The 23,555-nt window shown below is 41.2% G+C and overlaps 1 protein-coding gene across 1 annotated transcript; it reads left to right on the forward strand.

Annotated features, from left to right (window-relative positions):
• The first annotated feature begins 657 nt into the window (after positions 1 to 657).
• Positions 658 to 20,841, forward strand: SRP68 (signal recognition particle 68). The gene is made up of 16 exons (XM_075177801.1): positions 658 to 922; positions 3,271 to 3,337; positions 4,213 to 4,326; positions 4,788 to 4,983; positions 6,162 to 6,244; positions 6,330 to 6,439; positions 7,150 to 7,232; positions 8,822 to 8,962; positions 14,328 to 14,426; positions 14,645 to 14,709; positions 15,107 to 15,266; positions 16,046 to 16,140; positions 17,638 to 17,767; positions 18,254 to 18,329; positions 19,236 to 19,288; positions 20,084 to 20,841. The coding sequence occupies exons 1-16, from the start codon at positions 673 to 675 to the stop codon at positions 20,309 to 20,311; spliced, it is 1,950 nt and encodes a 649-aa protein (XP_075033902.1). The 5' UTR covers positions 658 to 672; the 3' UTR covers positions 20,312 to 20,841.
• Positions 20,842 to 23,555: the final 2,714 nt, after the last annotated feature.

A 23,555-nucleotide genomic window follows, 5' to 3' on the forward strand; every position in this document is an offset into this window, starting at 1 on the left:
GCCTGATTTACGTGCATTTTGTAAACCAAATAAGCACATTACAATAGCTTTCTGTGCCTTAATGAATCAGACCCAGGGGGGTAAATGTATGAATCTCCGGATTCTTCATCTCCGGCGAGTTCAGTCTCTTCGGCGCTTAAATTTAAAGCAGCGCTTTAAATTTAAGCGCTGAAGAGGCTGAACTCGCCGAAGATGAAGAATCCGGAGATTCATACATTTACCCCAGGGAGTGTTCTTCAACCGCTCATGGAGGATTGAAGAGGATAAGAATTTACTGTTAAAAAAAAACAAAGAAAGAATAATTGGGTAGTAAGAAAATAACATTGGTGGCTATCTGCCACAGTCACTGCTAGAGTCAGTGAATACAAGAATATTTCATCAACTATACTGTCACATACCAGTACACCATGATAAGTTTTAGCTGCAATTTTCCTTTATGGAAGCCCTGCTAATCTCAGGTGTAGGTGTATAGCAGTGTTGGCTAACCAGTGACACTCCAGGAGTTGTGAAACTACAAGTCCCAGCATACCCTTCCAGCAATAAGCTGCTACATATTAGCAAAGCATGCTGGGGCTTGTAGTATCACAACACCTGGAGTGTCACAGGTTAGCCAACACTGGTGTATAGTATACAGGTCCTAATATCAGGTATCTGACATCTGAGTCAGGTGACATGACACTTCCCACACACTGCTCGCGCTACGTCACACGGTCCTCCGAGCTCCCGGCAGCCTCTGCTCCCATATACCAGCATGCACCGCGGCCCCCTCCTCCTCCGCTCTCGCTGGTGCTCGGCCTCACTGACCGTGGGAAGATGGCGGCGGAGCGACAGTCAGGTGTCGGGATGGAAGAGAATAAGGAGAATGAGCGGCCGGGAGCAGGAGGAAAGTCGGGAGCGCTGGGGGACACTCTGGCTTTAGAGAGTATCCAGACATGGGAGTGTGGGGGTGATCGGGGAGGTGCGGGTGTCAGGGAGGGCTGGAGGCTGACGTGTCAGTAATAAGAGTGGGGAGAAGTGCTGTGAACCTACATATCCCGCTGCCAGGGGGGCTCTGCTCATACACAGGACTGCTAAGCTGATGGTTACAATCACAGAGGCTAGGGCTGGTACTACTAAACCTTACTGCTGGGCTTTATACTTCTAAGGTCGACAACATCCCTGCTTGTAACATTCTAGGTGTTATAGAAGTTTCAGTCAAAGATGGACTGTTCTACTCAACTACATTAGATATTGAATGGTTCATAGTGCAAGGCCCCCTAAGGTCAGATAGTGTTGCTCAGAAGAGATCTTGTATCTGCTTAGAGCAAATTAAGCTGGGTACACACTGCACTGTTTTCGTCCAATAATCGGCTCAAACAGCCGACATACGACCGCTTGTTCAAAAGTCGGGTCTGTCTGTGTGTGTGTGTGTGTGTGTGTGTGTGTGTGTAGTGACACGATGGTCGAAAGTCTGCCAAAATGGACGATTATTGCCTCATTTGGTTGGTCGTACCGTTTAATATTTTTGTTCCAATCTCGTTTCCGCTGTGTAGTGTGTATAAACTTCCGACAGATCCACAACAGTGAGTACGAAATTACAGTCATTGCTCACGACAATATGGCTGTAAAAAGTCGCTAAAGGGACGTCCGCTCTTCCCTTTATCGTCTAAAACATGGCTAGTGTCTATGCAGTCCATGGACCGAGCGATCAGAGCATCGATCGCATGTAAAATCGCTCGGCATAAAAAGTTGGTCGAAATTTCTGTAGTGTGTACCTAGCTTAAGAATGTATCTTTTCAGACCATATCAACTTTTGACCTCTTTCTGATGAACTCTGACCTCACTGATATATAAGTATATTGTATTGCTTTGTTGACACAATATTAAACATAAACCGTCGATACTGTGTCAATCAGCGTGGCATCCACATTATAAGTGCAGAAGAATTTGATTTTTACAGTAAAAGTGAATGATTGGTGTGTTTAGTGTAGATTTGCTCTTTTACTGAGGGACACACACAGTGCAGGCATGAGGGAGGATGAGCCAGGAATACCGTTAACACTGACCTTTTGAGTAACCTATTGTGTCATGTAAATGATACATATTTAAGTTAGGACCTCTTTATTTGTAACTTGCTCGATAAAATATTTCACTGTAGTGTGTGTTTACGTGTCATCTCATTGTTATTTCTGCGTTTAACCCTTTGGGGCATATTTGATTAGGTCCGGAGATCGCAGTTTGGGAACGGCCGGCAAAGGTACTACGTGTTATCGCAATAACGTGGATTACCCTCACCTCCCATAAGGTTGCGAAGGAAAATCTGCGTTGTTGTGGTACTGTATTACCTTATGTAACGAGCAGCTGCCTTGTAACCGTGATCTCCAGACCTAATTGAATATGCCCCTTTGTTTTGCAAGGTTGCTCTCGAGCAACATGAATTTTGAGTTACTTTTGTGTAATAGTGTTATTTTTTTATCCTTTCCTCGGGCTCTTAAGCAGCATCTAAATGTGTGTTTACAGTAGATGGTTGTATGATTTAAAATAAAGGGTTAACACCAACATGTATTTAATTCCTATGCAGTGTCTAATATTTTGGTCAGTTTTGCCAAATAAATCATCTGTTGCATTTAGATTTAGCCATGAATGTGTTCAAGTAGAGGCACCATCAGCTGTTGTTAAACTGCTACTTTTTTTAAGCGTCCTAAGTATCGAATGCATAAATATCAGTGTGGCCTGTTTTCCAACAAAGTGTAGATCCCTATCAGTCGCTTTAAATGATCACGTACATGTTAGACCATACAATGCGGTTGTTACAACACTTTGCATGCACTTAGAAGATAAGACCTAGACAGGTAAGCTTTTGTCTTCCATTCTGATCTGGGAGTCTCAGCGTAGAACAGAAAACGTGTGTGTTCACCACAAATTGAAGTGCTCATACCATGAAGTTCTCATGGTATGAGCACTGAACATGGGGTGACTATTCAATATTCATGTGTCTGACTGACATGTCATGATAGTGCTGCTCGCTATACTGGTTGAAAGTGTTACGTTGAAATTACATCTGGTAAAGGAGTAGATTGGTTTTGTATATGGTATATTGACTATACCACCGTACTTTTATTTTTTAAATCATGCATATTGCAGATCGACTTTAAATAACTGATGAAAAGCAGGCAAATAATGCATACTTACGGTCATAATTGTATTAGTGTTTGGTACTCCAGTAATCTGTGTGTCTGAAATGTAGTCACTGAAACTAGGCCTAGATTGTTTCCTTAACTCAGCTTGCAGTCCTCCAGATCATTAAAGAGTCCCAGCAGCAGCATGGAATGCGTCACGGAGACTTCCAGAGATACAGGTAAAAGCCCCTTGGTGCAAATGTAATTGTCTCCCAAAATCATTAGGCATTGGTATATTTCTCTTTACACCATTACATATGACCTTATTTGTAATAAAAAAATAAAATAAATCACAGTTCACTTTGGCTGAATCATGCAAATTGTTCTGTTTATCGGCACAGTTTAATTGTAATGTGAGCTATTTATTTTACATCTGTTACAATTATTTTAACGGTAATAAACATTTGTGGAATGCATCTGGAAGGGCACATGCCCTGGTACTAGATTGTGTGTGGACACTGAAGCCACATTGCAAGATTTAATATCTCCCCTCAATATTATGGCTCTCATGACAGTCTCGCCCATCCAACTGCTCTACTTTTCCTACAACATCCTTCTCATGCGATATATGGCACCAAGCTTGCAGGACATTCCCATTATTCTCCACAGAACAACCTGGATTTCTCCCAGTGGGTATGCTCCCATTGATTATTCTTCCTTAAATTATTAAACAACATTAAATTCATTGCAAGGCTGCTCCCCCCGCCCCCTTCTAGCTAGTGTATTCTGATAGAAGTCTTATACCTCTTCCATTATAACTCCTCATCCCTGTACCCGCGCCTCTGCTCTATCCTGCACGCTCATGATGGCAACATATTGTCAGTGGACAAAGCACTGCCTGATGTGGTCTGAAAAAGACCAGGGTGGCTTGAAGGACATTATGGCGCTGATATTATCGGGCTTTCCTTGCACCTTCCAGTCTTGTCTTTTTTTCAGACAGACGTGTTAGTTGAAAATGGAGATAATGACATAATTTTGATGATTCTTTAGCAAAGATACACAAACTTCACCAAGAAATGGTACTAGTGGACACTTTTTTTTTGTATCTTTTCAGAGGATACTGTTCACGTCGTCTGAGACGTCTAAGAAAAACTCTCGGTTTTAAGATGGGGAACAGGCACAAATTCACAGGAAAGAAAGTGACTGTGGAGATGCTCTCTGATAACAGGTAATGTATATATAATGTATACATGTGAAAGCAGGCAAAGGTAGCTCAACTTTAAATCTGATGTTTTAATAGAATTAAATGGTTTTTTTTTAAATTGTCATGCTGCAAACAATCCTATTTACTTTGTCTTTATAGCCATTTTATATAGAACAAAGCTCCTGTTTTTTACATTCCTTGATATAAAACTTTTAAAAGTATAACAGTTGGTCAATTTAGAAAGTCCATCCAATGAACACCGTTTATATTGCAGCAAGCTGTTCAGCAAAATGATACATGATACAGTGAGGTCAGTTTGAAAGTGCTTTGAGATTTGAGTTGATTTTAGACATTTTCCAGATTTTATACCAATTTTCCATAGTAACTTTAAAAACCTTAAAATGCCAGTTTCACTATAATACTTAGTATTGCGCAAGGGCTAAAAACTGGTAGCTTGCATAACCATTAATTATTTTCGTTTGTAGGTATCTATTACTCATCTTGATGGATGCAGAGAGGGCCTGGAGTTACGCCATGCAGCTTAAAATGGAGGCCAACACAGAACCTCGCAAACGTTTCCACTTGCTCTCGCGTTTGCGGAAGGCTGTCAAACATGGCGAGGAGCTGGTGCGCCTGTGTGATAGTGATCGCGTTGATGCGAAGACAAAGTTGGAAGCTCAGGTACTAGCCTAAATTGTAATTGATTAGGATCGTAAAATAATTGGATAGATGTCTAAATATAATGAGGTGCATAGACATATTGGCATGCCTGCTAATAGTACTCATTTGAACCCAAATTCTCTTGTTTCCTCTACTTCCCATTTCAGCTTTGTCTTCTTTCCTTTCACAAAACCCAGGAATGCTGGAGTTCCGATTCCCTTGTTGGTTCCTTTTGATAGCCAGAGAAAGGAGTTTGGCACCTCTCCCCTAATCAGTCTTTTGAAGAGTTTGAATGTCTATTAAACTGGCCTTTGAGTACTTGAGGGAAATGGCAAATTAATTTATCTGATGCTGTAGGGGAACACATACAAGCCCATCCAGTAATTTAGGATCTCTGTCGTTGAACTTTTTTTTTTTTTGGTCCCCTTGTAGACTGGAAAACTAGGGGCTGGACAGGGGAGCGCAGTAGTCTGTTTCTGGCCTCCTAGCGGTGAAATATAACTATGGTTTCTGGTTTCCAGTGTTTATTTTGTAGGGAAACCAAAAAGTGTTTTCTCAAAACACATGTAATTTGGTGCTCTTTTTTTTTTTTTTTTTTTTTTGCTTTTTTTTTTTTAAAGCAAGTTGAGGAGGAGAGTTGGTGCAGAGAGAGGTGACAAGGGCGTCAGTGAGAGGGTAAAATGTAGTACCAGTGGATCTCTACCTACCATTGTAACCCTCTTTTTTGTGCGAACAGCACATGAGTTCAGGAACTTCACGCTGCTTCCTACACCCTATAAGTACAGCTGCGTGGGAAGTAGCGCGGTGAATCGCCTGTGCTGATGTGCCACTCGCACAGGCTCTTTCATGCTTCACTGAAGATCTGATTTCGGTTTTCACAAAAAATGGCAAAGTCTTTAGTGGAATTTTTTCTGTTAAACATTACCTGTTGTCTGTACCCTTATGCCATGAGAGAGGCATTTATTTTTGCCCTTTAGATCCTGCAGCTAAATCTAAAAATACATAATCATAAGTAGCGTTTAAACAGTTGGCAAAAGGAGTGCGAATTCATCTGGAGAGCCAAGCTTGAGAACATTGAGCAGAGTCACTGCATTAGATGCTATGCTTTGCCATCTGATGGAACGTGCAGAGAGAGTGGAGTATTGCCTGACCTGCTTCCAGGTTGTACTACTATACTGATTTAAGATCTCTCTCTGCAGGCGTATAGTGCTTATCTTGATGGCATGCTGCAGTTTGAGCAGCAACATTGGGAGGAGGCCATGAAAGCATTCAACAAGTGCAAGTAAGTGTCACATAAATATTTGTCTTGATGTAGTTATGTCTACCTACCTCCTGCTTATTGTTTTTTATTTGTTTTCTCCTTGCAGGACAATCTATGAGAAGCTGGCCAGCGCTTTCACTGAGGAGCAGGCCGTGCTGTACAACCAAAGAGTGGACGAGATCTCGCCAAACATACGTTACTGTGCCTACAACATTGGTGAGATAAACCAGAGCATGGGGAAACCTTTCATTCTATTACTGTAATATTACATATTAATAATGTTACGTCATTTTCTTTGACACTATTAAATTAGAACTGCTCTTCAGGAGCACCTGAAGGAAGTATGATACGCTGAAACGATTATTGGACATGATTTTGTATTGTCTTTTACGCTTCATTAAATGTTAGTTTGTTTTTCTAAACCTGTGCTGTGCTGTTCAAATCTGTTGCACAATGTAGATCTATCTCTTATTTTCTATGGATCTTGCACGGTTATTTTTCCATTATATGCTTCTGCTGAGTGCATCCTTACTTGGAATTAATTCTATTCTATTCTATATAGTGCCAATCATGTTATTCAGGGCTGTACAGAGAGTATGTAGTTATTCGGTCCCTGTCTCATTGGAGCTTACAATCTAAATTTCCTACCACACACACACACATACACAGTCAGAAACCCATTAACCTACCAGTGTGTTTTTCGGCGTGTGGAAGGAGTACCCGGAGGAAACCCACGCAATCACAGATAGAACATACAAACTCCACGCACATAGGGCCCTAGTCGGAATCAAGCTCGGGACCCCAGTGCTGTGAGGCAGTAATGCTAACCACAGTGCTCCTCAGGGGATTATTGTTCAACAGCAAACCTACAATGAGTTGGCAGGAGACAATGTAACTAACCCTATAAAATGCTCCCTCTGTTCCAGGGGATAAAACTGCTATGAATGAGCTAATGCAAATGAGACTTCGTGGTGGAGGCACAGAGGGACTGCTAGCTGAAAAGCTGGAGGTACATTTTATTTAATCTGTGTTATAAATTCAATATTCAATCAGTCTAACATGCTCCTGACCGTTTTTTTTTTGTTTTGTTTTTTAACTTTTATCAGCGTCTCCGGACTGTATGGCCTCATTCATTCAACCTTCCAAAGATACCTCTTATAGTTTGGAGCTATTGAACATTATTATATAAAAAATCTTGTCCACCAACCATACATGCATATTTAATTTGTGCAAAGGTGTCTCGTTACCTCCTTTCATGTCTTTACCAGTATCTTGGGTTAATATGGCTGCTTTAGCATGCTGTTCTCTCCATTCATAACTTTAAGTTTCCTTCTTATGACTTGGCCCTGTCCTGCTCTGATCTCTAGTTACCCTGTATCGGAGCAGCATGTCATTAATAAAGAATCACATTAGTGCCAAGCTTTGTGCCAGACTTGTCCTTTTTTTTTCTTTTATGTCCTGGTGCTCAGCCACTGAGCAAATGTGGTTGTAAGACCGTTGAGAAGCGTAATCATTTATTAAGAACTATAGTTATTAAGAAATCGGCCATTGAGTTGGAGCTTCTAATGTATTGGGAATATTGGCAGTGTTGCATATGCAAATATACCCGCATTGGGACATTAATAAATAGGGACATAATAAATGTCTTGCCATTACTGAAACCTGACTCTCTTCTACTGACACTGCTTCCCCGCCGCTCTCTCCCATGGGGGCCTCTCCTTTACCCACTCCACCGGACGACTGTCCAGGAGGTGGTGTGGGCCGTCTCCTCTCATCTAACTGCACATTTCGGGTCATTCTCACTGTGCCCTCCCTCTTTATCTCCCGCTGCTCCTCTTCTGCCTCGCCCTTCACTGGCTCCACATCCCCTACAGAATCCTTTTCAAATGCCTCACACTTAACTACATGGCCCTCTCCCACGCCACTGCCCCTTACATTTCTAACCTGCTCTCTATTCACACTCCACCCAGTTTTCTGCGGTCTGCCAATGACCGTCGCCTCTCCTCCACCCTGATCACCTCATCCCACTCCAGAATCCAAAACTTCTCCCAGGCTGCCCCTCTTCATTGGAACAACCTCCCTGGCTCCATCAAACGGGCACTCAAATCTCATCTTTTCCTCAAAGCCTACCAGCCATCCACCTAATCTTGTATCCATATTTGATTTCCTTGCCCCCTCTCTCCCCCTCTTTTGCGCTCGATCCCCTCCTCTAACTCCCCTTGTGCCTCCTGTCTGTTTGCCCTCCCTCTAGGATGTAAGCTCTTATGAGCAGGGCCCTCTTCCCTCTTGTTTATATACCTATTCTTCTGCTCCTACGTCACTATGCAAGCTATGTTTGGAGTGTTTGAAGTCCTGGTAGTATTTGTTTAATGTTTGGTACTGTATCTACCCTGTTTGGTCTTATGTCTGTCTCTGTACGACGCTGCGGAAATTCTGTGGTGCTCTATAAATAAAGGCTGATAATAATAATAATAATAATGTCACCAAAACTTACCAGAAAGCATTGTTTAAAAAAATAAATCCACACCTAAAGACTCAGAGGTGATACCCTGTGCTGGTGGTGTTTTTGTATTTCTGATTGTATCTCTCTTCCAACAGGCTCTTATCTCGCAGACAAGGGCGAAACAGGCTGCTACCATGAGTGAGGTGGAGTGGCGAGGGCGCACCATTCCTATCAAAATTGATAAAGTCCGGATCTTCCTTCTTGGGCTGTCTGACACAGAAGCTGCAATCGCTCAGGTAACTGGCGAAGTATTGTCATTGGGTTTGTCGTCGGTATTGTCCACTTGCAGGTTGATATCTACACTTATGTTTCTCCTATTCATTGGCTAAATAAAGGAAAACTAATGTAACTTAAAGGCTAGTTCCTATAGCGGTGTAAATGGCATAAGCTGCAGCTTTACAACGCTGACGGCGTCCAGTCCCGTCCCAACTTTTCCCCCTCGCCACCTCTACAGGATTGTCACACTAATGTGTGTGTTTGATGTCTGATGCAGTATGAGCAGTGCAGGGTAAATAATGTAATTACGTCCCGGCTCATACCGTACTTGCAGGAAAGTCTGCAGGCTGTATTGGATGATTAGCATTTCTATTTAAAATTCCTCAGTAGTAATAAATTCTGTCTGAACCCCAACAAATGTGTACTGACCTAAACTCGCATGCAGAAATATTAATGTACTCATATAATAATCGTATGGAACATGTTATGGAAACTCACACAAATAAGGGGAAAAGAAGATGCAACTATTTATATTTGTGTTTGTGTCTATTGTTAATGATCTGATAACTTATGACTATTGACACTTTACTTGCATTAGTATCCTCAGTGCATTGTCCTTTCTTACACAACATGTATCCCCCCCTGATGTATAATATCAAATCTATATGGCTTTCTGACAAGTCTTATATGTGCAAGATGCAATCTGAAGTTATTTATAACCTCGCTGCTCTCACTATGATACTGGCACATAATCTGAAGCGCAGGCATCTCGTATCAATATTATTTCAATTGAAATGTCTCTGGAGGGAACAGTGTTTTGCAGCTGTAAAGCTGCTGCACCCCTCTATGCTAAATCGGCAGTCTATTGGTGGAGATCCATCTACTACCGTACAACCACTCTATATAGAGCACAGCGCCACCTAGTGTAGGAACACAGCTTCACGTTGCTTGGTGGGAATAAATAAAGTGGGATATAAAATGTATGCTGTGTCCAGTTGTGGCTCTTGTTTGTTATACAGTCTCTCTCCCTACAGACCTTCTAATGTGCTATTGTAATGTCCCTCATTCTACAAACAGCTGTCATATACTTTTGGATTTGTGCTAAAAGTCTACATTGAATACCTAACTTTCTTTTGAAATGGCCTTTATAAACCTTTCCAGACTGATTGCTACTCTGAGATGATTGCAAATGTGTCCTTGGCATAGAGCAGTGTTGGCTAACCTGTGATACTCCAGGTGTTGTGAAACTACAAGTCCCAGCATACCCATGCAGCAATAAGCTGCTATATCTTGGCAAAGCATGCTGGGACTTGTAGTTTCACAACACCTGGATTGTCACAGGTTAGCCAACACTGGCATATAGAGCATGCTTCATAGTGAGCTGCGAATGGTCCTGCTTTTATGTAGCACCCGATCTTCAAATAATTAATTGATTAGCAGGACCAGCCTCAAATTACCACCTTTGTGGAAGTGGTACTGCTGCACTTTAACACACATGGCTTCACATTGGCTTATTTTCTTATTGAGTATCTTAGTAAGGAATGGATGGACTGGCTTCGAGCTCTTCTCACTCAGTTTTTAGGCCTGCAGCAGTAATACTGTTGCTGTCAGACCACAGACCGGATTTAGCCACCTCAAGAAAGTTTTTTCTTTTCTTGGAATAACTCTCACCTTTACCTAGTGAGTGTGAGTATCTTTTTGTATATTTTTTTGTTTAATACATAATGAGAAAGTAAAATGTGTTATGGATTGTTTGTAATGGGAGATTAGTTTTGTGAAATTGTAGGATTTAGTGAGGAATAGATTGTTTGTTATTGTCCTTTGTGAGATTGTATCCATTTTTCATCTGACTGTATATTAATCGTGCAAAAACGTATCTATTCAGTAGTGTATTAAAATGTTTTGCATGTGCGTCCAGGACATATATTATGGTGTGTTGCGACTCTGTAGGGCTGTCTCCTGATGTGATCTCATACAGGTCAAAAAGCTGACTTTGCATATATTTTTTGTTATAACATCGCGGGTCCTCCCCCTCTATGAATCAACCAATCCATGCAGTGCATTTGTACACAGCAAGTCTGCAAAGATGTCAGTCATACTCTTCCTGCTTAGAGACGCACACCCCAGAGGCAGTGGGCTGTATATTCCCTCACTAGTGCTTACCCACCCTGGTTTCTTTTTTTTATTGTGTGTTATAAGTGACTTGTTGAGTCTATGGTGTGGAGCGTAACGCGATGTTGCCTCATCGCTGTCAGTTATCATTAACGTCAATGTGATGCAACATAAAATGTGCCAGAGAGCAAGTTATTACTTGTAAATTTTAAATCCGATTTGGGGAAAACTAGCGATTTCAATTTCTCCTTTGTCACTAAATTTGTATTACGTTTTGCACATGTAATCAACATGAGTTTGTGGCACATTTACCCCATGGTCTTGTCTGAGTATTGCTGGGACAGGCAGAGAGTGAATTTATTATTCACGTCTCTGGGAAGAGCTGTAATTATGGAGCTACAGACGCCCTTATTCATTGTCTACCTTGATTTAATGGGGAGGACAGAGCAAGCGTGGTTAAGAGAATAAACCGCTAAACAGAAACCACTCTACCATAGGTTTCATTAGTCTGTAGCTCCATTTCACTAATGCTGCTTGAGGTGGGAGTAGAAGTAAACACTTGACTAAAATAGAAAATACCATCTTATGCGAACGCTTGATATTCATGCGTGTTGTGAGGCAAACACTGAAATTGTTCATAGCTTGTTATCCTAGTGACTTGTCCTCTATCACTCAAATGAGGTCATTTCTAAGAAATGTCATTCTCTCTGCATAAAAGTCTTGTTCGCCCAAGTAGCATTGAACCCCTGCACTTTTGGCAATACTCCTGCTGGTACCTCGTAGCCCTTGATTTCAGCCTTGAGAAGTACAAACATAAATGGCTGTGTGCACAGTTGGTTGGAAGCGGGTTGGGCTGTACGTTTTACACGCACTTCTTAAGACTGCCAATCTCAGAACACAGACTTGGGGGTATATTTACTAAACTGCGGTTTGCAAAAAGTGGAGATGTTGCTTATAGCAACCAATTCGATTCTGGTTGTCATTTTGTAGAATGTACTAAATAATTGATGACTATAATCTGGTTGCTATAGGCAACATCTCCACTTTTTTTTTTAAACCCGCAGTTTAGTAAATCTAGCCCTTGATCTCTGTAGTGCTGATGTTCTGGCTCTACCCTACTGGCGTTCTGCTATAAAATGCTTTGGACAAACGCATCACTTTCACATTTCGGGAATGTTTATGGGGCCATTAAGCAAAAGAGAAGCAGCTGCAATCGGCAATCATTTGTATAAGGCAGGGATATATAGCATGTTTTTAGTCTTTCAGTTGTATAGTCCTGTTGTGACTATAGCGCACTCACCAACTAAAACAGAACGTACTACTTCAAACCTGACTTTAATACATCAGGGTGCGTTTAAGCAGTCTTCATTGTGCTATCTCCTTGCCTCTTATGTCATGTAACATTTGAGTCAGTTAAAGAATTGTATGCTTTCAAGATTAGTCACATTAATTATTGAAGAGGATCTCTTTGTTTACTGACCTTTTACATGGTCACATTGAAGAATAAATTCAGAAATACAGCAAAATCTAGGCTTTATATAGAAACCCTTTCAGGCCAACATCGGTCTATCAAATAAGGAATGTGCCCTGTACTTGGATGTACACTCTAGAATGAATTCAATTCTTTCTACTGAAGGAACAGTTGCATAGAAATGCGCAAACAGCCTTAGTGACGTCTATTTTGATTTTATTTCAATAGATGCAAAAGATTTATTTTTTAAGATGGAATAAACATCTGTGCCTTGAAGCTGAAGGCCTAGTACATATCACAAGGCTAGTTACAAACCAAAGTATGACTAAAATCTAGTTTTCAGCAATCTATGAAACCAGCCCATGAACTCAGGAGCTCTGGGGTTTTCAGAGAGTGAACCTGATGCGCTCTTGTTGTGGGAGCTTTTTTCCCTTCACTTTAGTCTGTCTGTGATTCAGCTTAGGTTATCACCACTGCACTGTCCCATAGGCCTTTATGTCCCATAGTTACAATTGCAAAATAAGTGCTTACACTGACCCCACAGAACGTTTTACGTTATGTGGCAACTGCAGATGTTGAAGTGAAGAGCTATTTGCATGTCTCATGTTTGGTGTAGATCAGTGTTGGCTAACCTGTGACACTCCAGGAATTATACCCTTCCAGCAATAAGCTGCTATATATTGGCAAAGCATGCTGGGACTTATAGTTTCACAATACCTGGAGTGTCACAGGTTAGCCAACACTGGTGTAGATGGTCGGTTTATTATTAAAGTCTACCTATTAACATATATTGTTAATTGGGGAGTAAATTTTAATCAAGTTTGTTGTGATTTGGGGAGCAGATCAGTTATTGTTTTGTCAGCTTTCCAAACCACAAGGACGTCATTTACGTGTTTGAAGTAAGGGGGTTATTAAATCAGATTTCATCATCATCACCATTAATTTATAGAGCGCCACTGATTCCGCAGCGCTGTACAGAGAACTCATTCACATCAGTACCTGCCCCATTGGAGCTTACAGTCTAAATTCCCTAACACACACACACACTAGGGTTAATTTTGATAGCAGCCAATTAACCTACCAGTATGTTTTTGGAGTATGGGAGGAAACCGGAGCACCTGGAGGAAACCCACGCAAACACAGGGAGAACATACAAACTCCACACAGATAAGGTCATGGTCGGGAATTGAACTCATGACCCCAGCGCTGTGAGGCAGAAGTGCTAACCACTAAGCCACCGTGATGCCCTGCAAATGATCCCTATATATTAGCAAATCTACAGATCTATAAGTTGAATTTTACTGTTGAATGAAATGTTACTGTTGTGTTTATAAGGACTTGCAAGATGACCTGTTCAATCATGTTTAAGGAAGTTTCATGTCTGTATTCATTTTTTCACGGGGAATATTCAAATATAGCATAAGTTTGAAATACACGGTCATCTTCCTGATTCATCACCTCCCGCCCCCTATTGAATCTTTAATAATTGGAAATGTACTGGTTATTTTCTGTCAGCAGTGATTGGTTTTTTTTTCCATATAGAGCACAGAATAAATTTATGCCCCATGTTATCTATCCACCTTTGGCTATTAAATAGCTCTTTGGGTATTTGTGGTTTGAATTTGAATTTCCAGCACAAAAGAAATCAAATGCTCTTTTTTTTTTTTTAATGGATTCCCTGCCATTTGTTTTGGCAGTAGGCTAAGCCGACAGGATATTCCACAATGTGCACGTTAGCCAGAGGTTGTTTAGGGTTTTTCCTTTTTCAGCTTTTTAAATGTGTTTCTGATTTTCTTCTTTAGGCTGAAGATGAGGAGGCCAAAGAACGACTGTTTGAGTCTGTGCTGAGTGAATGTAGAGATGCGATCCAGGGAGTACGGGAGGAACTAAAGTCAGAACAGGTATCCTGTATTAATATTACTCCCTCCTTTCCCTATCCAGTGTCAACAGTGTCCCATCTGCTTATGGCTTACAATGACTGTAGTACACTTATTTTCAGTGCACAATGCAACTTGTAAATGTCAAAAGCAGCAGCAATTGCCTATTTGAAAAATGCTCTGAATCTCTCTCGATTTTATTCATTTTATTTTTTTTCTCCCTTAACTTTCTGGGTTTGCAGAGGCAGAGAGATGCTGTCATGGATGCAGACATTGGCAAAGTATCCAACCTGCAGTACTTGCACAGGTAAAGGCATTGGAATTAATCCCTGCATGTGCATGTTCCCGCTTATTGGGTGCCCGTTTGTTTGCAGTTGTCTTAAATGCTATATACATCCACTCTTTATTAGTATCCTGCCATCTCTTATGATTTTACACATGGGTACATAAATTATATAATGGTATATAGGTGACATCTTTCGGGGGGTTTATTAATGGCCATTACTGTTAATCATTTAATTTCCGATATTGTCTGGTAGTTCACACACACCTCACTAGTGTAGATCCACAGGATTGGTGGATCTGTGACTGTAGCACCTCAACTGTTGGGATTATTACAAAGACAAGTAATATTACTTATAAGAAATACCTGTTACAGTTGTATTCTGAGCTTCAGTCTAAATTTCTTGCCATCTCTTTGTTAGTTACCTGTCTTACATCAAGCTGTCCACAGCCATCCAACGTAACGAGAGCATGGCTAGCGCTCTGCAGAAGGCTCTGCTCCGTCAGCCACAGGCTGAAGAGGATGGCAAAAGGAGCGCACGGCCCCAAGATCTGATCAGACTTTATGATATCATCTTGCAGGTGAGAGAGTGTTCGGTGGTGCTTGCAGTTATTACCTGTAAGTATTGCATGGACTATAGAAGCCTTCAGAAATACTGGTATTGTGCCTTAAGTCAGAGAGTGAGAATCTCACTATACTTTATTGCATCGGTTATATAGCAAATGACTAGTGTAGACTTCCACATACATGTACAATGTGTATTGTGATTGTGGATCAATTGAACCACACTTTCTGCAAGTCGTACCTTTCTACATGTTTCATTTGTGTTCGATAATGGCTGCGATTTGTCTTAGTAAATTTCAGGGTGGTTTGTTTCTTAGTCTAGTCTTGATGGCGCTATTAAAAAAAAAAAAAAAAAAAAATGATTCCTCTACTTAATAGTTTGATTCAATGCATATATATATTGTATAGAGCAGTGTTTCCCAACCCCAGTCTTCAGAACCCCTATCAGTGCATGTTTTCCAGGTGACAAGTGAAATAATTAGTACAACCTGTTGATCTGTTACAATGCGTCTGTCGGCAGAATACATCGAACAAGGAGATATTAAAAACATGCACTGCTCAGGAGCCTGAGGACTGGGTTTGAGAAACACTAACCTAGTACATGATGTAGCTTAAGGTAGAGCATCAAATTTTTGGGTTTATGTCCTAGTGTTATTGCACTATAGCAGTGGTTTATTGGACTTTTTTGGCAGTTCACCACCCATGCTGCATGTGTGTGCAGGGGAGCAGCTCCTATATATCCCTGATGTTGGAGTTGAAATATATGAACCACTCCTCTTAAATGTTTCCACTACAGAATCTAGCCGAATTGACACAACTGCCCGGCTTGGAGGAAGACCAAAGCTTCCAGAAGGAGACTGTCTTAAAGACTTTGGTGTACAAAGCATACAGGTAACAACAGTTCCACGGAATTCATAAAATCTTAGTAATTTAAGAGATTGTTTCTCACAGTAGATCATTGTCATAGGATGGGCTAACTCAGCCACCCTGTCTCACGGGGAGGTGGTTTTACCGATTTTGTCTTGGGGTTCCTCTTGCCATCAGTGACCTGCTGTTACAGACAACTCCTACTTGTATCTCTCTGCCACCGCGCACACTCGCCACCTGTCAGCAGCGCAACACAATTACGCCCTCAGTTGTAGCAGAGTAGTTACTGGCGCCATCAGCTTTTCGCCCTACCTGGAACCGCGTGCTTCTGGTTGGTGAGTAGCTGCTAGTGACTGGCTGATTCCGCCTAATTGCTTGCTTAGAATCAGGACTTCATGGTAGCAGGCCGATTGTTGACTCGGGGAGCTGAGAACACAGAACAGCCAGGGGAAGCGTTAGAGTGCTAGCTCTTACCTGTAGGACACAGGATTTCAGCATATAGTGTAGTTTTCCTGAATAAAGCAGGGTTTTTAAGTATAGTAGTGTCTTTTGCTCAATAGTAGCTCTTAAGAGTTGTTACACACCACTAAAAGGTAGTCACTGGGCAGCACAGTGGCCTAGTGGTTAGCACGTCTGCCTCACAGCACTGGGGTCATGAGTTCGATTCCCGACCATGGCCTTATCTGTGTGGAGTTTGTATGTTCTCCCTGTGTTTGCGTGGGTTTCCTCCGGGTGCTCTGGTTTCCTCCCACACTCCAAAAACATACTGGTAGGTTAATTGGCTGCAATAAAAAAAAAAAATAAAAAAAAAAAAATTGACCCTAGTCTCTCCCTCTCAGTCTGTCTGTGTGTGAGTGTCTATAGTAGGGAATTTAGACTGTAAGCTCCAATGGGGCAGGGACTGATGTGAATGAGTTCTCTGTACAGCGCTGCGGAATTAGTGGCGCTATATAAATAAATGATGATGATACAAATATACACTTTATATGTGTCTTTGCTGCCCCCCCTTATATAGTTTTTACACACAAGTATACCGGGGGTAATTCAGTCTAGGTTGATTCACTTACCTTGTGCATGATTCGTCCTGGTTCACACCCTTGTCCATGCACTACCTCTCCACCCTGTAGTAGCTATATCTGAGCTGGGAGATTTAATCTGTAAATCACACACTTAAGTTAGATCCAGTCCTTCAGAGCAATAGTTCTGCAGCTACCACAGCCAGTGATCTGTGAGCATGGCTGTGCTGTTTACACCCAATATGTTGTTTAAGTACATTTCAATTCATATTTCCGTACACCCCACCAACATTTTACTTATTTGATACTTTATTTACATCTTGATGTCTTGATTCATGTGCTAGTGTTTTAGTTCCTTTGTGTTCTGTTTGAAGAATAAGTTGTTTGTTGCTGCTTTTATTTATTTTATAGTACTAACCCTTTCTTCCAGGCTCTGCGCCACCTTCTGGCCATATCGCACATATACTGCACATGCCAATATTTCTCAATATTTGCTTTCTTGCAGGTGCTTCTTCATTGCTCAGTCCTATGTCCTGGTGAAGAAGTGGAGTGAGGCACTGGTGCTCTACGATCGAGTGCTGAAATATGCCAAGGAAGTGCAAGCTAAGGCTGGGGCCGCTAAGAGCAATCTCAAGGTGACTCTTCCATCCCTGTCTGTCTCCTCCTGTTACTGACCTGAGCTTATTGTTATACAAGCCAGGCTGTAATATGGGCTAGCATTACCTCAGGCTGCAGGGACTTAATGCCTATCAACCCTTAAAACTGTGTTTGCTTCTGTTCAATAAGTGATTGCCTTCACCGCAGAAACCATATGTACTTAGAAATAGAGGACAAACCTTGCTTATTAGGCCTATGCTGCTGGATATATACCCCACCCTGCTGTAAAAACCTCGGTATTGTACTTTTATACTCTGCGAGCTTGGTTTTGGTATGTGTGTGTGTGTAATAGATTTTATCTGTAGTGAAAGGTGGTTGTTTCTACTGATCCTTATCTAAACTAGCTTTTACATCTATGCAGTATATCATGCAAACATTTTTTGCATGTCATAATGGATGCACTGATTGCTTATAAGAAATGTATCATGTGAAGATTTACCCCGGTCTGTCCTTGTGATTTGTAGGAGTTACCAGACATACAGGAGCTGATCAAGCAGGTGAATGCAGAGAAATACTCCCTGCAGGCTGCTGCCATCCTCGGTGAGTCTGAGCTATGAACCCAAATATCTGCCATTTAGCTGCCTTTCTATTCTCCCTTGCCCATCTAAGGGGCGATTCACCCTCTGACCTATGAGTGGCATTGTTTACTGACCTGTTTCCACTTTGGGCATCCTCAAAAATATGAAACTTGATGAGTAATTGAACAGAATACAGCGTGAAAGCTTGTGCGAGAACACTGAGCCTCATATAGTGGCATAGAGGACACAACCACTCTGTAACACGTCCTTCTGTGTACAGACGGCTTTTTTTTTTTTTATTAACCTTGTTTAACATTCCATATAACTGGCTGTTACACTTAAGAGTAAGTGCAGTAAATGACACTCTAAGTTATTCCATATACATATTCTGCTTTCATCCGAAGGTACAAATAGAGAGAAAAGAAAATAAGCAATTTATTTCTAGTCAATCCTCTTGGGTCATAAGTTTTGTTTTTTTGGAGTTTTTTTTCAAATGCATGTTTGAAAGCCATTAGGATTACTGTAATGAAGATAGAATTTATCCTGCAAAGTTAATGTTGGTTATCTCATGAAAATTGCAGCAAGCTTGCTGGCAGTGCACAGCACTTAACTACTTAAGGTTATTGTAGGCTTAGGAGTACGTTTGCTTTTATTTGAACAATCATACAAAGCATAATTTCGTAAAATTATTTTTTCTTGTTCTTTGAAGACGGTCAACCCGTTGTATGCTGGCACAGTCTATTTCAGTGCTCTAGGTCCAGCGAAGTAGAATCTCTGGCACTTTTTATTGGAAAGAGCACGTGCCGTGATTCTTCATAATCCATTTAGTTTTTCTGTACATTCTACGTTATTTTTGCATTTTGATTTTTGTTCACCCATTAATAGCAATGCTTAACATTTACTGACCTTTTTCTTTTTTTTTCTCCAGACTCCACCGACACCTCAGAAGAGATTTCACCCTCTCTGACCAAGGAGAACAAGGTAAGTTTATCGTCACAATTTCACTGGGCTGGAAGACATTCGTGAGGAAACTGCCCGTGTCTGTCTTCTAACCCCAAATCACATTACTTATTGTAAAGTGGCTTCCTCCAGCTGCACGTCATTCCCTCCGTAAATCAGTCTCTTCACTGCGAGACTAAACCCAATGACATCGGAGGAATGACGCACTAGTGGAGCAGTCGCATTCCCCAGCCTTTCCAGTGGTTAACAATATGAATTGGCATCGGTGGATAAAACCATTAGTTAGTCTCGGAGAGATCTACAATAGTAAAGATAACCAAACATTTTATTGGGTAAAGGATAAAAAGGTATTAGAATATATTGTTGACCATTATATAACATCATCATACTCTAGTGCAGGCCTGTCCAACCTGTGGCCCTCCATGTGTTGTGAAACTACAAGCCCCAGCATGCTTTGCAGGTAGACAACCAGTTGATAGCTGGAAGGGCATGCTGGGACTTGTAGTTTCACAACATCTGGAGGGCCGCAGGTTGGACAGGCCTGCTCTAGCGCTTTACAATTCTGGAACAAGCACACTACTAAACAAGACTGGATATTAATAAACAAAGAGGGTCCTGCTCACATGATCTAGCTATTTTATAAGTCTAGTTTCACCGAAATGGAGCTAGCTTTTAATTACTTGTAGTCTTTCTCCCCTCTCTACCAGTGAAATGATTACATGTCTTAGTTTGTAAGAACACCCATAATGTACAAGTTGGAACAGAGGTTAACTCTGGTTCTTATTTTTAATCCTTGCATCTTCTGATCTGTTGCAGCCTCTCTCCGAATGTCTAGATAACTTCTCCCTTGACGCCTCTCTAGTGACCAAACATGCCCGTCTGGTGCACTTTCCTCCAGATTTCCGTCCCATACCCTGTAAACCACTCTTCTTTGACCTGGCTTTAAATCACGTGATGCTGCCATCTCTGGAGGACAAACTGGAGCAGAAAGCAAAGAGTGGATTAACTGGATATATCAAAGGCATCTTTGGGTTCCGTAGTTAGTAAGCTAAAGAAATAACTGAGGATGGTGACCGCTCAGCAGCTTGTTCTCAATCATCCTGCCCCATTCAACCACAGACTGCACAATGATACATCTGCTCCGAGCTAGCATAACCAACAGTGAACCTTCTATGTAGATTAATACAGCCTTTTAATTTATTGTGATGACATAATCCCATGTATTGACCAATATTGGGATAGTGACCACTTTCTTTTACAGTGTTCTAGCAATTCCTTCTATGGATCAGTCAGTATCTCCCGGTTGACTTTACATTGTGTCAGAGGTGAACACATTCCGAAGACGACACAAGAAAATGTGCATTTTATTTGGTCTCCTTACGGTGTGAGGAGCCTTTTACCTGTCATTAATCCCTTTGTCAAATTGTTACAAATTGTACAATGTTTAAAAGTGCATGACACCATTCTTAAAATTCTTAAGTTTTACTCAGCACGAATATGGAAAAACCTCCCTTTAATTTTTTTTGTTTTTTTTTCAAAAAAGAAATTAAAATGCATCTGTTTTGGGGTTATAAGTGTGTTGTCTGTTTTTTTTTTTTTTTTTTTTTTTACTTTAATGCTCAGTCTTCTACCCCACTATTTTTAGATATACATTTAGGATATAATTTATAAATGGACAGCATTGTGGCACAGCGGTTAGCATTGCTGACTCACAAGACTGAGTTCCATTGTAACCACGGACCGATCTGTTTGGAGACTGTGTTTTTCATTTTGGGTGTTTCGGTTTCCTCCCACATTCCAAAGACATGCTGGTAGGTTCATTGGCTTCTGACAAGATTGATGTGTGTTAGAGTATTTGGATTGTAAGCTCTGATGGAGCAGAGACTGATGTGAATGGATACATATTCTCTGTATAGCGCTGCATAATAATATTAGCACTATATAAACATGCATTTATTTAGAGTTTTTAAATTAAAATTGTATTTAAAAATTAGCACAGTTCCCATAACACAGCTGCACCCGTCACAAGCCGCACGCCTTGTCAAAGCTGCCACTGACTGCTGCCAAAAGCTGCATTTGGGGGTTGACCTTTCCTTTAACTGTCCCTGTAGTAATACATGTATAAATTAATAAGAAATGGAAACCTTGCTGCAATCGGACATTATCCTTCTAAATATAAATATATACGCCATTGGTCACTATTGTGAATGGACATGATTTTTAAGACGGGGTTAACACACTAATGTAGATTTTAGGAGCTGATCAGTCAAATCTAGACACAAACTGGGAAGAGATGCATGTATTGCAATCAATAGAAATATCTCTGAAAAGTTGAGCACCAGCGGTCATTTGTTTTAAACATGTTGGTAACTTGACTGCTGGTATTTGTCCATCCCCGCTATAAAGGAACATAAAGGTTCATTTTTGGTGGTAGTATACCTCTGACCATAGCTGCATTTTAGCTGAAACTCACAAAATTCCCCCCCCTAACCCCCCCCCCCCCCGCCTCTTCGCTGCTCTTGCCTTCAGCACCTTCCTCCCTCATAAACCATGACTTTGCCTCCTACTTGAAAAAAAAAATCGACACTGTTAAATGTGATCTCTTCTCATGACAGACCACACATGGACCACCCACTGCCTCCCGCACTACCCCATCCACCCTCTGTACATTCTCCCCTATAAATGTGGATAAAGCCCTCTGTACTGACCTTATCCTCTCACCCCACAATCTGCACCTTGGATTTTATTATTGACCCTACTTTGTTCCCTCTCCCTACTGTAGCTTATTACTTCACTGTGTTCCCCCCACTGGCACATCTCCATCCTTCAATAAACATGCACTGATCTCACCAATCCTAAAGAAACCATCTTTTGACCCAGCCTCTCAACAAGTACTGCTCTATTTTAGTTCTCTAATTTGCCTCCAAACTACTTGATCACCTTGTGTACAACCACCTGCCTCACTTTCACTCATTTTATTACCTCTCTGCAAATTGGTTTCTGCCCCCAACATTCTTCTGAGACTCTCCTCACAAGTGATCAACTATCTACATACAGCAAACTCTTGGGGTCACTTCATTGTACTCTTCCTGGATGTTCTGGAACTAGCACTGTTGATCACCTTCTGCACACACTTCACTCCATTTCTCTTCATGATGGATAGTCTCCTGGTTCACTTCCTACTTTACAGCCACTCCTTGTGTCTGCCGCTGGCACGTCCGCTCCCACTACCTGTTGGTGTCCCACAGTCTACGTTCTTGGCCCTCTGCTATTCTTACTGTACACCACTTCTCTATGTATGGCCTCCATACACCTCTGTTTGTAACACCCAAATCTACTTCTCCATTGACCTCGCTCATTCGCTTATATCTTGTGTGACCAATTGACTTTCTACATGGCTGTCCCAACTTTACCTAAAGCTCAACATGTCCACTGCAGAGCTCATCTTCCCAGAGGCACCATTTCCCCTAAAATCTCCCTCACTGTGAACACAATTTCTCATTCATTCTATTTAGGGGACACTGCTTAACTGTGGATTGTAGAGGGTGCTGTAGTAGTAGGCACTTACACAAACTCTAATCATGTTTGGATTTCATCTCCTCCCTCTCTATACCCCTCCAATCATATCTACACAGTTTAATAGGTGCCCTTGGATTAGGGTGCCAATGGTAGCAGTTTGATTATTTATTTATTTATTTATTTTTTTTAAAAAAAAACTTTTTATTTATAACAGCAGATGAGTATAAAGTACAACAGTGCGTGACAAACATATTATCCAAGTACCGGGATTACAAAATGTAAAAGCTCAAATAAGGAAAATAAAAAATTATATAAAAACATCAAAAAAACATATAGATATATTTTTCACATCCCAGTACAATCCACCTGGGGGATAAAGAACTACAAAATGAATATTGAGGTAGAAAGTCTTCCCAAATCCAAAGGTGCATCCTGCACTGTTGTACGTATTTAGCGTATATAACAATCTGCCAGAATTTTTTATTTTTTTGGGGGGGAAGGAGGGAAGGGAAAGGGACAGACCAGGTTGGGTGCATATCCTCGTCTGAAAACTCGCAGTTTGATTATTTTAACGACATAGCAGTGGTGCTGCCGAGCACTGCTACATAAGGACCCCACTCTGGGAGCAAGCAGCAGCCTTCTCAAGCAGATCTGAACTCTGTCATTTGAGCTGAGATGGTGTTTGCTGCGTTCAGCCCTAATCTCTGGTGGTTGGGGAAAGGTCAGATGAGCTTTCCTACTAAAGCAGCCCCCAATAGGGACAGACCTA

This window comes from Mixophyes fleayi, chromosome 6 (assembly GCF_038048845.1).
Source record: "Mixophyes fleayi isolate aMixFle1 chromosome 6, aMixFle1.hap1, whole genome shotgun sequence".
Classification (NCBI taxonomy): Eukaryota; Metazoa; Chordata; class Amphibia; order Anura; family Limnodynastidae; genus Mixophyes; species Mixophyes fleayi.